Here is a 15,352-nt window from a genome sequence, read left to right as displayed (position 1 = left end):
GTAAGATTTATCGATTGGTCAAAGCATTTTTTGCTCGTGCAAACAGAAATGATAATTTCAGTGATTAGCAATGACAACTTTGGTGTCAAATCATTTAAAGTCACACTGTCAATGTTTTCTAGGTTAGGATGCAGGAAACTACATATTATGATTCTATGACACGTGTTTGATTTACAACAAACTTGCATCCCAGCAGTCTCTATTCTTATATTAAGGCAAGAAAATCTGATTAACTGGAACTACAACTTTGGAAGAGAAAATTTGAACCACATACAAGTTTGCATTTCTATCCTGGTGAGAAGCTCACCACAGTGCATTGTGTCTACAAGTGCCTTCCTTTATGTTAAATCTCATACACCATGTGCTTTCTAACCACCTGTCAAAACAAATGTAGCTCCACTCAAGAACTTGTAACAATTCTTAAAACATAAGTAAATTGAGGTAAACATTTACAGTATTTATTTTGAAAGGGAAATCCCAAAAAAGTATTTTCTAAATGTCTTCTGCAAAACTAAGTGGGGATAACTCCTGCAAAAAAAAGGACCATTTTAACATGTAAAAGGTTTTACTGACAGAGCAACGGAAAGAGAAATATGACCTTACAGCTTCTTCCTAATTCAAACTGTATGTACAAATATATTCATTTACTTAAACTAATGTTTCATTTTGCCACTGTAATAGGGAAAAGTGCTTATTAGTAGGAAATAGTGGTTCTTTGGCTCAGCCATGGGGGAACCATTGTTTGGTGCTATACAGAACCACGCTCATGGCGCTCTAACAATAATATGAAAAGCACTTTTTTTATTCCTCTTCATAAAAACAATATTTCAGCGCTTCTGCGCATTTAGAGCACTATTTAAAAATGTGAGATTCCATACAGGATTGAGTTGAGTATATGACAGAACCAAGGAACCATTCACAACACTAAAATGACCTTAAATATCCATTTAAAGCCTTGAATGGTTCAGTGGTTTCTGTTGAGCCTGCAAAAGGCTTTCTGAAAAGCAACATTTCTTGATACAGAAAAAAATCTTAACTTTTATGAAATAATGTCAAAATACCTGTTTAGATAAACTCTTGCTCAATAACTATAATAATTTTTCTGCACTACACAAAAGTTAATGGGCTCAAGTCAGCTGATGATTTTGACTATTTTCAGTATTTTCCAGCCTTTTTGGATTTCAGTGGATCTGTCAGTCTGACCCAAACTTTACTTTCATGGCTATTTATAATGAAGTACATGGAGATAAATGTCATCTACAAAATGTCCTGTTTGTACAAGTTAGGTATTGATTTTGTGCCCAATTCTGTAATCTAGACTTCTGCAGGACAGTACAACTTATTGTGCTTAAAGTGTGTAAAGTCATAACGAGGAGTGACTACAAGAACTATCTCTATCTCTGTAAACAGACAGAATCAAGAGCTGACGGCATTCATTTAACTGACACATTTCTCTTGACATACATTTCATTTTTTCACCATATTACCGAAACAGGATTACTTATGACAGATGACACAACCGATTGTTAAGTGAACTCTACTGTCACACCAGTGACTGGTGACTCTGCGGACTGAAATGTGTTCTAAGAAAATTCAAACAAAACATCTTTTTTGGATTTAACCTGTGAGGACAGTAGTAAACTGCCACTCCACACTGCACTCATTCATGTCAGAGCAGCATGTGCCAAATGCCATGCACATTTAGTCTTTGATTAATTAGCAGAATTGGTTCTTACCAACACATTAATGAAATTCAACCCTACTTTTGTTGAATAGGATAAATTAAATATTGTGCAAAGCTATAAGCCAGAGACTTTATAGTAAAACAACTTGAGTAAGTAAATGATTTTGTCTCTAAAATCATCCACAATGATCTGTGTCAAGATATGACAGTTGGTAGTTCATGTCCTTCAGTCTGGTCAACAAGGTGTGATCAGGGTGAAGAAAGGCACAATACATTGAGATTTAAACACCAAAGTAATTTTAAATATAGCATAAATAGATTAGTGTTGGTTTGTTTGCAGTTTGATGTGGTTATGACAGGGAAAATGTTAAAGACCCTACCCTCTTCAGTAATCTCTAAGATTGTGGCAGTGATACTCGTACTCCTTTCATAGTGAGAAAAACATTCTTCAGTTTTTCTCACATTTTGGAGAGAAATGTGCAGGTCACTAATATATTCCATAAAATAGTTTAATATAATCATAGTATTCTGGCAGGTATCAGTGCAACAAAAGCAGTCATAGAAAAGAAAAACAAATATTTCATACACTGCCCCACACGGCATTCACACAAAGGCCTTCATTTTCCACTTAACTTATTCAATTTACTTCCAAAAAACAAACACAGGGTCACACACACACACACACACACACACACACACACACACACACACACACACACACACACACACACACACACACACACACACACACACACACACACACACACACACACACACACTCAGATCTGTCCACCCCACCCCCGTTACAAACAAAAGTGCATTTCTAATTCACGGACAACCCCTCAGACACATCTACGACTTGGACCTGGTTTCTGAGTTTGGTCTGCACTTCACTTCATCTCATTATGAAAAACAGTCTATTGTACAGAATCAAGTTGGAAAAAACTTTGCAGGACGTATCGTTTGTTAGGGGATCATTTCATTGAATAAGTGCTTTTAGAACAAGGCATTAAAGCTTCTACAGGTTCCATTGTAGGTGAGCCTATAAACTTCACATAACGCTTTCTTTATGTTATCTCTCTTAAAAGTGCATGGGAGGAAAGTTTCAGGTTATGGACAAAAGTCAGATTTGTTGACCATAATTTGTGCATCAGGTTTGAATCCTGAATTTTGGAGCAAGGCACATCTGCAGATAAAAAGTGCATTGGCTCTTCATCTACTTTCGAATACATTTAATTAAAAGTGCATTTTAAATAGATTCATTGTTCAAAGTGCATTGAAAATACTAAGGACCACTATTATAATTTTAAAAACACACATATGGACTTGCCATTCATGCTGGTACATGTTAACTGTACTGGTGCCTGTTTAAAATAGTCATGCCAGTTTCATGTCATCAGTGTCTCCTTTAGCTCGTGTGCAGACCAAACCCAGCCAGGTCCTTGTCTCAGTGTAAAAATATTCATCCTCAGTCAAGGATGTGCTCCCCGCGGACGATGTGTGAAGAAAATTCATAGCGGTCCTGGCTGCGGTGGCCACATATGTTACACTCAAAAGGCTGGCGGAAACCGTGGCAGCCCATGTGGATGGTAAACATGACATGGTCCAGGAAAAGCACGCGGCAGTGCTCGCAACGGAAAGAGCGCACAGCTCGCCCCTCCCCATCTACAACTCGAAAAGCCTCCCTAGAGGTGGAGGAGGGCGCTGTAGGTGAGCTGGGAGTTGGCGCGAGGGCAGGAGGTGGGAGTGCTGCGTGGCCTCCATCCTCTCTTTCCACCTCCCTGTCTTTGGCGTGGCTGGGACTGTGTCTGTCCCGACTCCTGTGGTGTGCAATGGGAGGAGGCGCTGGGTGATGGTTGTTGGAGTGGAGAAGATGATGGCCGTTGTTACTGTGCAGGGTCGGAGTCGGAGCAGTACTGTTGCACGGCTCATCTGGCATGCTCTCTGTGTCCGTGGAGTCCTGGCAACCGTTGCTAGGTGAGGGTGCGTGACTTCGACCCACAGGCAGGTCTTCATGACCCTCTGCTGCCTCCCTCCCCCCTACACCTGCTGCTCCCAGCCCAGCTCCGGTCCCTGTACAATCCAGCCTCGGGCCGAGAGCAACGGAGGTGTGAATGGAGCTGAGGACCGGCCTGAGTTCTGATAAACATGAAGGGTGAGTGGTGGGAAGGTGTAGAGGCCTCAGTGTGTCTGATACCCCTCCTCCTCCTCCATTACCTGCTACACCGGCGTATTCTCCTCCCAGACCAGTAAAGTGCGGGGTTTCGAGGTCCCCTGCGTGCATCTCCCTCTCTTTATCCAAACCAGCGCTGAGCTCATAAGGTGCATCTGCAAGGTTGAGACGTATGTGTTTCTGTCCTGCAATAAAGAAACACAATCTTATGATACTGTACTATGGAAGTGTGTGGAAGACGTCAGAACTGCATTTTCAAAAAGAAAAAAAAATGTATATATGGGCAGGAAGCTTGCCCAGGTAAATGAACAGCCTGCCAAGTTATTTGGATTCATTCTGGATGACATAATTAGGTTGAAAGTTATGATATATATGTATGACTTGTTAACCATTTAATTATACTGTTTGTCCTGAGCCTGTATCCACTGTTATCCACCATAGACTACAAATCTCCCGCACCAGCAACGTGCAACAGTCAAAACAAAGCTCCTGTTTCACTTTGACATTTGGTTTGAATCTACAGCAAATCATACAGCTTGGATACATCAAATTGTGAAAGATGGTGGTCCCATCACAAAAGCATCAGTACCATTTTATGGGGTATCCAATTCAAAGAATTACTGCTGCTTTCACAGTGTCCTCAACCTGTCCACACTGAGACCAAATGCTCACCTACAAATTTTTGTGGTGTGGATCTCTTGCGTTTGGTGATGCTGTTGGCGAGCCGATCGATAAATGCCATCTTGTCTGAGGAGGGTTGCAGTAGAGAGTCAGGTATAAACTCTAGCTCTCTCATCTCCTCTCCTGCACAGAGTACAAACAAATTGTAATGTCATTTTTGGGGGGTGTCTTATTACCTTGACAGCATTTATCCCAAATGTTTAGGTTGTATGCTGGTTTTCTTAAGAATCTAAACCAACATTTGGACAGAAAAGAAACTAAGTGAGGGGTAGTGTGCATTACCTTGTTATGGAGGTAGACTACATCTCTACAACAGATGCTACTACAATCCCTTTGGAAAGGATATTTACAACACCATGTTGTGATTTAGGTTACTGTCCTATCTGAGAAAATGTTGTTTACTTCTGACATATCATCTCCATGAATACCATAAACCCATACCTTGATTCTGTACACTGGATGGCTGCTGTGACTCCAGACTCTGTAAGTAGCTGTGGCAGCGCTCACGGTGCTCCTCCAGGGTGCTCTGCTGCTTGTAACTACGGCCACAATAACTGCACTTGTACGGCTTCCCTACAGTTGGAGAGGAGACTGGGGACAAAGTGGGAGGATAGCATTATTGTTGTCATTGTCATAAGAAAAAAAAGGATTTTATCAGGCTTAAATCTGTCCTACCAGCATGAGTGCGAAGGTGGCCAGTGAGTGCATCTCGTCTTCGACAGGCATAGCTGCAGAAGGGGCATTTAAAGGGCTTCTCCCCTGAGTGCAGCTTGATGTGGCGGAGCAGGTTACCCTTTTGAGTAAAGGAGGCGCCACACTGATTACACTGGAATGGTCGCTCACCTGGGGATAGATCAAACCTGTCAACCCAACTTCTTTATCTACATCTATAGTGTATGGCTTATTGGGCATCATGCAAGAATCACTCTTGCAAACAGATTTGTTCTTTAGTGGTGCGTACGAGTGATTTAAGAGAATTTGTGGCAACAATTTTCTCGTCCTAACAGTTTTCTCTTGGGTAAGAATTCACAAGTAGTCCAGACATATCCTAACAGTCATGTACAGACTCTCTTTTCAGGGGATATAAGAGTATCGTGTAAACCACTCCCTCATCAAAAAGATGTGTATGAAACATTATCAAAATGTCCATTCCAATTATATGCCAAAATCCAAGATATGATCTGTATCTAACCTAATCTCTTTAATAGAAAGCAAACTGAAAGTATGTTTTCTTTCAGCGAGGACTTATCTAGCTTAAACTTATCAGTCACCTGTATGGCTGCGTTTGTGAACCATGAGAACATTAGGCCCAATGCAGATCATTCCACAGATGTCACACTTGAGCTTTCCATTTGGCATTCTGGTGGCTCCGGTTGGCATGGTTTCAGGATTGGTGGGCTCCCTGTAGTCTCCACCAGCCTCAGATCCCTGCTCTGGACCTCCTTCCTCTACCCGCTCCCCTCTTTCATCTTCAGTGCTACGACCTGGGTCTTCATCACTGTACAGCTCCACTTTAATGGAGTTGGCTACAGAGGTACAAGAGCAGACATTCAATTCTTAAATTAAATTAGATAATGTGTCAAACAGTGTGTTGCTAGACTTAAAAAGACGACAGAGTGAGCATAGATTGTGATATTACTGTGATATGTCCCATCATATATTGGGAACTAATAAAGATCACATAGTCCACACACTTATTATTCACACTTGTTTTCTCACTGACCACTGAGGGAGCGACTAGGAGAGGTATCTTTGCTGTTTGGGGTGCTCACTGTTGGACCTCCAAGGGCTCCAGAAAACTCTCTTTCCATTGAAGAGTCTCCACTAGCTGCAACCAAAAAAAGGAAACAAAAGCAAGATCTGTCATTTGAGCAACATCCCACCTTTAAAGGTAAGTCTATCTATGATGAAACAAACCAGAGTCCTACCTGATATGTAAGACCGGCCATTGCAGTCATCAACATCCATACTAGTTCAAGCTGAATAGTGAAATGACAGTTATGTCAAAGGTTAAGATCAAACTGAATTATCTCTTTCAGACAATCACTCAGGCACCAGTTCACTCAAACATAACTAAACATAACGACACATCACCCATGTGATGTGCAACCTCCACACTGCAACCCTTATTAATACAACATACAATAATTACAGGCGGAGTTAAATTGGTATTGTGTAAGACCTACTTCACAAGTTATGATAACAGACACTTAAAAATCTAAGCTAGCGTGGATGTCAGCTAACTACCGTTAACTTGCCAGAGCAATTTAAGTAAGGCCATACATTCTGAACTGCACATACACACAACTGTAATATTAGCTCCTAGCGCTAACAATACACGTGCTGAAGATTAGCTGGTGTAGGTTCGTTAATCGTACCAGAAAATAGTTAACTAGCAGCTAAGTTAGCGCCAACTCTAACCTTAGCAGCCACAGATCAGCTGATTGACTCAGTTACAATTAGGTTGACCCATGACAACATTGATAAAGTCAGATAATATTAAGCTAATCTAACGTTACACTCATCTGAGACAAATTAGTCTGAAATCCTGATCGTAATAGAGAAAGATTTACTTTAACGTTTACATAACGTTGGCGTTGAGGTAACCTAAGTTTACGGGTCGGCCTTAGTGGCTAACGTTAGCTTACTGCATGTGATGGAAATTACCGTTAGCCAAGTTAGCTAAACTCAACACCACTACGTTACATCAATTTGCCACCCTCGACAGCTTACTTAAAAGCATGGAGCAAAGTCATAGCTAATTAATACAAGCGATGAAGCAAGGTAGATAGCGCTGACTTGTGACATTACTTGGCTGACTAGCGCTAAATTGGACATTCAAGTCTCTACGACGTCTTTAACGCTAGCATAACAAACCAACGTTAGCCTGAACTATCTTAGCTAGCTAGCCACCTCGGTCAATGTTTCCTAAACGGTTGCTATGGCACCCACCGCCTCCCGAATGCTATGGCAAGCCAGCTAGTGGTTAGCTAGCTAGCCTGCTCTCCCTGAAGCCTAGAAGCTGACTTTTACAACACAACTCAACACAGTTGAGACATTCAATTATAGATGTACTTTTAAAGTTGTCCGGTTCTCCCAGTAATAGTTGCATTACCTGTCCCTGTCAGGGCCGTTTCAGTGAGGTTATTCCGTATTTTCATCTGCCTGTTTATGACGGCAGCATCTCCCGGCAGCGTTTACCTCCAGCTCCAAACAATTTCCGGTTAGGTCCCAAATGTAGCTGCCTATCATCCACTAGCAGCCAGTAGGCTTACATGAACCTGGAATCTGCATTAAAACTATTAATTAACATCAACATTAGTTCATTTATTCAGCACGAACACACACAAAGAAACATCACTAACACGATTAGACTTAGCTGTGTTTTTTATTAAGATTTGTGGAGCTGTCTTCTTACAGTTAATACACACATAGGTCTCAATTTGTACTTTAAAGCGACAGTAAACATACTTTGTTTCTGGTGGCAACACATGGAATCACTTTCAAAGATTTTAATAAAAATTACCCCATGACTGTATGTTGTAGGCCTACACATCCAACTTTTTGATGTTGGCTAATTTCTATTGAACCACACCATATCTGACATTGTGATACTCCAGGGTCTGAACACTAATAACATTTCCCAATATCTGGACAGTGCACTACATTGTCTCAAAAGGGGGAAAAAACATGTTGTCCTTCTAGTACGCAGTATGCTGGGATCCAGGAGGTGCCAAAAGAGTATTTAGTACATAACACCAAGAGGAACTCAACAACCATCCTTACCTGTCCCATCCAAAGTGAATAACTCTTTCTGTGACTTTGTTATATCTTCAGAATAATACTGTGTTCAGTTAAAAGTAGGGCTTGGTTTCCAATACAATACTTGGGTTTCAGTACCAAATAAAGAATACCAAATTGATATATTTTTCAATTCCAAAATGACAGAACATAATAATTATTTTCAACACAACCCTTTTTTGTTATAAATGAGCCAAACCTTTGTAATGAATCAGTTTTATTTTACTCAGTGATATTCTGATCAGTACTCAAAAAGTACTGACGTTCAATCCCCAGCCATAGTTAAACAGAGTCTAAAAATGTAAGTGCCAGCAGTGCAGTTACTGGCATTGGATGTCTGCATTAGCATAGATTTGTGGGAGAAAGGGCCCATTGTCACAGTCTCCATGGATGTATTTAATGAGACCACATTATTGTCCAGTTTGTAACCTGATACATTTTTATTTACGTTTGTCTTATGATTTGGCTTACAAAAACATTCCAAGGTTAGACTCATTTTATTAGGGTTCCTACTTCTAAGTACATATGATTGAGAGACAGTGAGAGAGGGGCTGAAAGTATGATGAAAAATAACTAAAAGGTGAGATGCACATCTATTGTGCACCCCCCCCCCCCCCCCGATAAAAACTGAATAATATAATATTTTATAACAATAGGCCTATAATACAGTGAAAGGAGCCATTCTGCATAATGAGTACTTTTGCATTCGATACTTTAAGTAGGCCTACATTTTGCTGATAATACCTCTGTATTCTGTAACATTTTGAATTCATTTACTTGTTATGGAGCATTTTAAGACCATAGTATTCCTTCTTTTACTTTTTCTTTTTAAATGATCTGAGTACTTCTTCCATCACTGGTAACTGTGTGTACCAGTCACTAATCCCAACAGCATCTTGTCAGGATCTCAGAATGGATTTTCCTGGATCAAAATCTGTTCAGACGAAGTTGTGACCGAACGTCTACAGATTCTTTACATTATTATCACAACCTTAACAACATAATTTCCACCATTGTCATTTGAATTATATCCTTCATGTTTGTATAATTATTCCCTGTCTTGCTTTGTATAATTTGCCTCAACTTGTTCTAAATTAAAATTATTATTGTTCTATACTGAAACAATATAAACCCACACTTGTTGATATGAAGGACGGTAGATTTTCAGTGATCGTAGTCTGAGTCTGAAAAGTGTAAAAAGGATGTCTGTCAGAAACATGCGGGAACGCACAAAGAGTGACCTCTACTGTACAAATTGGCCAGAATGCACGTCCATGTCAGTCCTGACGTAGCCGCTGGTTTTACGACGGTGTGCTTACACAATGACAGTTTCCGTCACTTTGACTTGCAAATCGTAATCGCGTTGAACAAGCGTTTTTTCGTTTCCAGTTCCCGTTGAAACGTCAATTTCATCTTTTTAGACTATCGATCGATGTCGATGACTATATCAGATACAGAAAGAGACCAATTTTTGAGATAAGTACAAGTTGTACTTGCTGTACTTAAACTCTGAACTCCCAGCTCGAGGCCCAGCAGAGAGCTCGAGCGGCAGCTCCGAAAAGTTTGTTGTTGTCACGTGATGTGAGACGAATGTGGCGATAAAAGTTTGTTTAGATAGTAAAACTAGGTGGCGTACTACATTATCAAAACATATTGAACACCGTTTTCACTACAATGCCTCAACCAAAACATCGAAAGATTGCTGTAATAGGTTACAGGTCTGTAGGTGAGTAAAGCACACGAGCTCGTGCACAGCTATTATTCAGCTAGCAGGCTAACAGGCTAACCTCCTGGCTTTGTTTTCTTTTGAGTGTTTCCGACTGACTCCAGCAACGCTAGATTACCTTTGTTCGTGTTTCTTTGTGTTACATGTGGTTGCTGATTACTAAACTACACTATATTCAACATTATCTTGCTTTGTAGCTGTAGCCATCTGTTACTAGTTGTAAGGTGTTCTGTGAAAACAAAGTTAGCTCAGCCGGTGACATCCTGGTACAGAGCCAAGTGGTGTGTGTCGAAACTTTTAGGCTAGCATAACAAACATGACAAGTACTTAGCGTCCAGAATTTAAGGACATTTGGCAGTAACCATATTCGACCCCCTACCAAGTCAATACCAGTCGTTTATATTCTAAAATGTCCTTGTGTGGCCGGTGTTGCACCAAATGATATGACTAGTCAGATTCTGTGACCCTGTTAGGGCTTTCAGCTTTATTAATAACAGAAAACTTTAACCGCTGCAAACGTTTTTGTCATACTTAATCATCTAATAGCAGCCATTACCAAAAATGGTGCCACTATAACATATAGGTAAGGTCACACATTTTAATAGCTGTAAAAGAAAAAAAATGAACCCATAGATGCAGAGGTTTTTAACAGCTGCGGTAGCAGAAACCAGCAGTATATGGGTCTATCTGAAGAGCACCAGTCCGTTTGTCTGTGTCTGTTTGTCTCAAGCAGCACAGAATCTGACATGTCGCAGACTTCAGTACACAAAAATCACAGCTATCAAAGTTTGTGATCTAAATACTACAGAGGTACCATCTTTGGTCAGAGCTATCAAAATATAGTATGTGATTTAGTATGATTTAAAAAAAAACAAAAAACATTTACCATAGCAATATATCTGAAGTTCCTGATCCGGTCACAAATGTAATGTGTTTAAAATGTTTTGTCCCCTGTGTAGGTGTTCATATAAAGGCTTAAAGACCTGAATAAGTCATCAGAATCAGAATCAGAAATACTTTATTGATCCCCGGGGGGGAAATTGTACAGTACCGGTGCTCCTATTCAAGAGTAAAAAGTAGCATAATTTAGAACTAAAAGTATGTACAAAATATAAAAATAAGAAATAGAAAATAAAAAATATACACATTTACAGTATTTAAGTGAACAATGAAGTAAAAAATATATACAACAATGTATATGTATGTGTATACATATATATATATGTATGTATGTATTGCACTGAAGTGTATGACTATATATGTATTGCACTTATATAGTCATTATACCGACACAGTTTTGAATTGTGATATAAGGGGTTGTTTTGAATTGTAATATAAGGGGTTGTTATAAAGAAAGAGATAGTTTTAACATTGTATTAAAATGCTAGCAAAACAACCATGTTGTGTTTTTGTTTTTTGACCTGCACAGGAAAATCATCTCTTACAATACAGTTTGTGGAAGGACAGTTTGTTGACTCCTATGACCCCACCATCGAAAACAGTATGTGTCATTATTATATTGTTTGTATGATATTGCAGCAAAGAAAGTCATAATAGACTTGACTTCATGTAAAGAAATGTTGTGTAAAACTAGTGCATCCCTCTCCCTAGCCTTTAACAAAATGGTCAGCGTGAATGGTCAAGACTTCAATCTTCAGCTGGTTGATACAGCTGGACAAGTAAGTTGTTTACCTACCACCATATCTGACACAAGCACCAAACTCTTGGTTTAAAATCAGCACTTCTGATCTGTTAAATCCTAATATTTAACCTTAGGTTTTGTTGTATCATGACATGTACCGGGATGTCAGACAAGTCGTGTATTTAACTGAAAGGGCCAGTTTTTCTAGAAGCTATTGTCTTGTATGTCTGACTCAATTTAATAACGTGTTGTGTCATACCCAATGAGATTATAATACCTACCTCTCTCTGTAGGATGAGTACTCAATTTTTCACCAATCCCACTCAATGGACATCCATGGGTATGTCCTTGTGTATTCAGTGACTTCCATGAAAAGGTGAGTGGATGGTTGTGTTTTCATATCTATATGAATAATGAGGCACACACAGTTAATAGTCTTGAAGCACCATGTCAGGTAGACAACACTGTATGTGTTTACAATTGATGCTAGCATTGTGTTTTAACATATACAGACTTTACTATTCAAAATACCTTATTCATAATTAGTAATTGTCAAGGCTGTTTGTCCATTGCTTTAACTAAATATGCTAAAGTATTGGGTTCTTTGGACTGGCAGTGTTTTACAATAATAAATGACTAACATACAGGTTAGATGTACATACTGACTACTCTCAGATGAGGATTACTAAAAGTACTTTGATGTCTGTCTCTGTTTAGTTTTGAAGTTGTGCAGGTTCTACACGACAAGCTGCTAGACATGGTTGGGAAGATTCAGTAAGTTTAGTCGGATCTTTGAAATGTAATGTTTCCAAAATGGCCTTTTTTGTTTTTCCAAGTGATTTTCTTCTTTCAACCAGTATCTCTTGTTTTTAGGGTCCCAACAGTTCTTGTAGGGAACAAAAAAGATCTCCACATGGAAAGGTAATCAAGATGATTGAAAGTCTTTAGAATATAAACTACAAATGCAATGAATTGATCCTATTAACAATATTGCCTGTGTAGCCAAAACCTGATATAGCTTGTTCCTCTGGGATGTAGATCTCCATTGTTGTCCAAAAACTATTATATACATCACCGAATCACACTGTTACACTAGATGACATGTTCATTATTTTGGACCTGAACACAGCAGTGTATTTATTTTAATATGCTGCCGTTCATACTCACTAGAGTACCGAATATGCAGCTCAAAATAGTCCCACAAATGCAATATTTACTCCTGTTTGAGGAACATTTGCTAAAAAAAACTGTCCCAGCTGTTGCCTTTTTTTAAAATGAAAGTATGTATTTGTGACCTGTAAGATAAACCTCTTCAGTCGGAAAGACGCACCCCCCCCCCCCCCCCCCCCCTTCAGTCACCACTCACTCAAACAATCCTGAGAGAGAGTGCTCTAAGTCAGTGTTTGTGTGCAATACAAATGGAGTTTTAGTTTTTCATTAAGTAAAGTTTCCATTTCATTTGTCCCAGGGTTATTAAGCCAGAGGAGGGAAAAAAACTTGCTGATTCCTGGGGTGCTGCATTCATGGAGTCCTCGGCCAAGGAGAATGAGGTAATGATAGATATCTCTATGAATACCAACTCATTGGTGCAGTCCACATATTATTTCTTATTCACGCTCTCATGACCATATTCTTGTGATGCAGACTGCTGTGGAGGTTTTCAAGCGGATCATTTTGGAGATGGAGAAAGCGGATGGAAACGCACCCCCGGAGGAGAAGAAGTGCGCTGTGATGTAGAAGTGTATCCAGGACATCAGTAAGCTCATTTGCTGAAGACAGGAGGCACAACTTCACCAGCTCGCCAATCGTGACCTCACCGACACCAAGACACTGCAGTGGAACTTTTCTGCTCAATTGTGATACCAGATTGATTTACATAGCAAGGCAACTGCTCAGACAGTTGATAAACTATCCCACTAATTGTAACCACAGGGAGACGTTTCTGAGAGCAAGATTAATCTTTGTTCCAGACAAAGAAACACTGTCAGTGAACACTTTCTTTAAATATTGAAATGTAATCTATGACTGGGCAAAATCTTGACTTTTGAGCTCAATCAAATGCTCAGAAAACAAAATTATATTGCCAAACATATTGGTCCCAATGAATTGCATCAAATTTTTTCATGAGCGTATTATGGTAATAACTACTTAATCTGATGTTTGAGACATCATTGGCTATTGTCTCATAACTCTTGGAGTAGTTGAGTTAATGTACAGTGAGGGCTTGTTAATAACCTTTTTAAGGACGTATTATTTCAGCTTTTTTTTTTTGACGGTGATGGAGAGTCACACTACACATTGCTTTAAATGTGGTGTTAAAATGTCAGTATTTCTCATAAATGGTGGATTTCCTTGAACACCCTGGAATGAGATTTCACATAAGAAATGTTTTACTGCGGTTTCACAGTTCTTCTCTGTATTTGTTTTATCAACTCCTCTTCAGGTACCTTTCACCAATGAACTCTTGAACTGTGTTTTCATGATGGAGGAATCTATTTGTATCTAACAACTCATATTTTAAGCTCTTCTGCTAAGCAGATTAGTCCTCTTCCATTGTTTCTACAGTTTAATTTTTCCATAATGACTGTAATAAAGGTGTTATCTTATGGACAACCCTCAGAGAAATTTAGTATAGATATGAATAGATCTTTGGTATTTACCAGTTATGGCCTTTTTATACAATATAAATAGAATCTTAGAAATTGGTTTAATACTATTGGTTATATCTTGAGTGGTGCAAGTTTGCTCTTCAATATCTTAAGTAGAGTATATGGTTATAAGTGCGTTATAATTATGAACATTGTTGAGTTGCAATTTTTTAATTGCATTTTAACACTGCGTAAGACTATTTAATTGGCTGAAGGCCACAGGGTTAGTTTAGCCATTTTTGAGCTCGTGGTTTTGATTTGATGGTTCATGTGATGGTGATGGTTGATGGCTTGATGAAACCAAGCCCGGATGGCATGCAGTCCATTTAATTCATATTGTGTACTTGCATGATCACCGTCAGATGCTTGAGATCCTTAATGACTTGTTTTTCTTAGATCCTGTAGCCTTACCTGACATGACAAAATGTGGATCCCCCCCCCCCATAATCCTCATGTGGTACCTGTAGTGGGTAATTGTAACTTTTTATCAAGTGCTTTGCTGAGTAAGTAGTTGATTGATGGGTAATTGATGATGGTTGAAGAGAAGCTGGTGATGCTGTGTCTTGTGCCTTACAGTTGTTCAAACTCCCTCATCTGCTTCCCTTCATGACTCAAGGTGCTCTTAAAGGTTTTTTTTTTTTCTTCCTTCTGTTGACTTGATACCATGGTGCAGGTGGTGCATCTGGACACCAATACCCCCTTGTGGGTCAATGTTGATTCAGAAATCTTGCTGTAAACAGTTTTGTATATAAATAAATCTGTTACTCATTTGATGTGTCATTGTACTGCATTATTTGGATGGCTAAAGTAGCAAAAAGCAGAGTTGTCTGTACAGTATATTACCGCACAGCTTACAGAGGCGGTGCATAGGTTGATCCCCTACAATAACTGGTCATTTGTGATTGGGCTGTACTGTAACTTCGCTTGCACGTTAAATTACTGTATAGAGACATTTAGGCATACACAGCATCATCATAAGGGGGGTTCATTTATGGTC

The 15,352-nt window shown here is 39.3% G+C and overlaps 2 protein-coding genes across 2 annotated transcripts; one reads left to right on the top strand and one right to left on the bottom strand.

The window, feature by feature from the left end:
* Positions 1–3,152: 3,152 nt before the first annotated feature.
* LOC139282801 (zinc finger protein Eos-like) lies at positions 3,153–6,528 on the bottom strand. Its single transcript, XM_070902689.1, has 7 exons — positions 6,467–6,528; positions 6,262–6,366; positions 5,810–6,064; positions 5,214–5,381; positions 4,980–5,129; positions 4,530–4,661; positions 3,153–4,042 (listed from the first exon to the last, which is right to left on the bottom strand). Exons 1-7 carry the CDS (start codon positions 6,504–6,506, stop codon positions 3,153–3,155), a joined length of 1,740 nt encoding a protein of 579 aa, XP_070758790.1. The 5' UTR covers positions 6,507–6,528.
* Positions 6,529–9,772: 3,244 nt separating this feature from the next.
* LOC139282558 (GTP-binding protein Rheb-like) lies at positions 9,773–15,125 on the top strand. Its single transcript, XM_070902326.1, has 8 exons — positions 9,773–10,065; positions 11,495–11,566; positions 11,677–11,744; positions 12,001–12,083; positions 12,425–12,481; positions 12,581–12,628; positions 13,176–13,257; positions 13,352–15,125. The coding sequence occupies exons 1-8, from the start codon at positions 10,014–10,016 to the stop codon at positions 13,442–13,444; spliced, it is 555 nt and encodes a 184-aa protein (XP_070758427.1). The 5' UTR covers positions 9,773–10,013; the 3' UTR covers positions 13,445–15,125.
* Positions 15,126–15,352: the final 227 nt, after the last annotated feature.

The sequence above is a fragment of the Enoplosus armatus genome, chromosome 3, assembly GCF_043641665.1.
Source record: "Enoplosus armatus isolate fEnoArm2 chromosome 3, fEnoArm2.hap1, whole genome shotgun sequence".
NCBI lineage: Eukaryota > Metazoa > Chordata > Actinopteri > Centrarchiformes > Enoplosidae > Enoplosus > Enoplosus armatus.
This window is presented reverse-complemented; position numbering and strand designations above follow the sequence as displayed.